This window comes from Impatiens glandulifera, chromosome 4 (genome assembly GCF_907164915.1).
Source record: "Impatiens glandulifera chromosome 4, dImpGla2.1, whole genome shotgun sequence".
NCBI classification, from domain to species: domain Eukaryota; kingdom Viridiplantae; phylum Streptophyta; class Magnoliopsida; order Ericales; family Balsaminaceae; genus Impatiens; species Impatiens glandulifera.
This window is the reverse complement of record NC_061865.1, coordinates 42,782,258-42,784,494: the sequence shown is the minus strand read 5'-3', so window position 1 is coordinate 42,784,494 and position 2,237 is coordinate 42,782,258. Positions and strand designations below refer to the sequence as shown.

General features: G+C 42.3%; 1 protein-coding gene across 1 annotated transcript; it reads left to right on the top strand.

The window, feature by feature from the left end:
- The first annotated feature begins 305 nt into the window (after window positions 1-305).
- Window positions 306-1,966, top strand: LOC124936092 (benzyl alcohol O-benzoyltransferase-like). Its single transcript, XM_047476550.1, has one exon. The coding sequence runs from the start codon at window positions 328-330 to the stop codon at window positions 1,732-1,734; it is 1,407 nt and encodes a 468-aa protein (XP_047332506.1). The 5' UTR covers window positions 306-327; the 3' UTR covers window positions 1,735-1,966.
- Window positions 1,967-2,237: the final 271 nt, after the last annotated feature.

Here is a 2,237-nt window from a genome sequence, read left to right as displayed (position 1 = left end):
TTTTTTAATTTCCAACAAAATATTTATATATTAATATATTTGTGTAATTAATATGTTTTTTTTTTAATATATATAATTGTTTTGTTGCAAGTTTATCTTTTTTAAATTGAAATAAAAAGAAGTTTATTAGTTTGGTTGGTTCGTTTATGGAAAAGAGAAAAAGAAAAGAAGAAGACATTAGAAATGGCAAGTTTGAATTTGTGGCTATAAAAGGTTCAATATTAATGTCCGATACTGACACACACGAAAACTCAGAGATCCAGTTTTAGTCTCGAGAGCATAAACAAATCTCCTTCTCACTCAATCCTTTCAGTCGTTCCCAAATTAATGGCGCAACCAACAACAGCATCCGCCAGCGAATTACCACCGTTGAAGTTCACGGTGAGAAGGCAAGAAGCAGAGCTTGTGCGTCCGGCCAAACCCACCCCTCGCGTTCACTTACCACTCTCAGACATCGATGATCAAGAGAGCCTTCGTTTCCAGATACCCACCATCCATTTCTACGGAGCCGGAGATAACATCATTGACCGCAGAGATCCAGTAAGCGTCATCCGTAAAGCCCTCTCCCAAGCCCTCGTCTCTTACTATCCATTAGCCGGTCGCTTAAGGGAGTTCCCCGAACGAAAACTCTTCGTCGATTGCACCGGCGAACTAGGAGTCTTGTTCATAGAAGCCGACGCCGACGTCGCCCTCAAGCATTTCGGTGACGCCCTTCAACCGCCCTTCCCTGGTTTGGAAGACCTTCTTTACGACGTTCCAGGCTCCTCCGGCGTGTTAGGATGCCCATTGCTGTTAATTCAGGTCACCCGCCTAACGTGCGGAGGTTTCGTAATGGCGGTCCGGTTGAACCACACCATGTGCGACGCACCGGGGCTCGTTCAGTTCCTAACCGCGGTCGGGGAATTCGCAAGAGGAAATGAAGCCCCTTCTATAGACCCTGTATGGGAAAGACATGTGCTGAACGCCAGGTCTCCCCTGAGGGTGACGTGCACTCATCGTGAATACGACGAGGAAGATGTCGGAGCCATCGTGATTCCTCCGCTCGACGAAATGGTTCACCGTTCTTTCTTTTTCGGGAAAACAGAGTCGGCCGCACTTAGAAACCTCGTCCCACCCGCTCAGCGCGAGGCATGTACTTCCTTTGACTTAATGACGGCCTGCCTATGGCGCTGCCGCACCATCGCCTTAAATTTCGAACCAAACGAGGAAGTCCGTGTTCTTTGCATCGTAAACGCCCGCAGCAAATTCGAACCCCCTCTCCCATCCGGTTACTATGGAAACGCTTTCGCGTTCCCTGTTGCCCTGTCGACAGCGGGGAACCTGTGTAAGAACCCGTTGGGCTACGCATTAAAGCTGGTAGTGAAAGCTAAGGCTGACGTGACAGAGGAGTATATGAGGTCAATGGCAGACTTGATGGTCTTGAGGAAACGGCCACATTTCACGGTCGGGCGAACCTATTTGGTTTCAGATTTGAGGCGGTCGGGGTTCGGAGATATCGACTTTGGTTGGGGTAAGGCTCGGTATGGTGGTGCAGCCAAGGGCGGGGTTGGAGCCATACCTGGTGTTGCTAGTTTTTACATTCCAAGTAAGAATGATAAAGGAGAGGATGGAACTGTGGTTCCACTTTGCCTTCCGGCTGATGCGATGAAGGTATTTGAGGAGGAGCTTCAACGTATGTTAAACCATGGTTATCGTGGTCATCAATCCACTCCTCGAATCCTTTCTGCTCTATAAGTGAACATTAATGGGACAATCCTCACTAATAATAATAATTGGGTAGCTTATACTAGATCACTCTCTTATGGTACTTTAGTTAACTTCCACCTCTTGTTGTTTGTTTTTAAGATCATGGTTAGCTTCATATTCTGTGTACCAGTACTTTGAATGTTTACTTATAGACATTCAATATGATATAAGAGACTGTGTTTGTGTATGACACTTTTCAAATTAAGTTTGTCTGTTTATGTTTTTGATAGATTAATGTGTACAAAACTATAACTTATTTTAAATTTAATAGTAATATTGAATGTTGACTTCAACTCTTCCCTTTCTCTTTCAATAAAAAAAAAACATAAAAAAAAATAACTTTATAATAATTTTAAAACATATATTTAATTTGAAAAATACTTAATAAACTAGAAATAATATTAGAATAGAAAAATATATTTAAACTAATTAACATAATTTTTTAATTTGTTCATATTACATTTTTTATTTTATTTTTGTTTGTTAGGTGA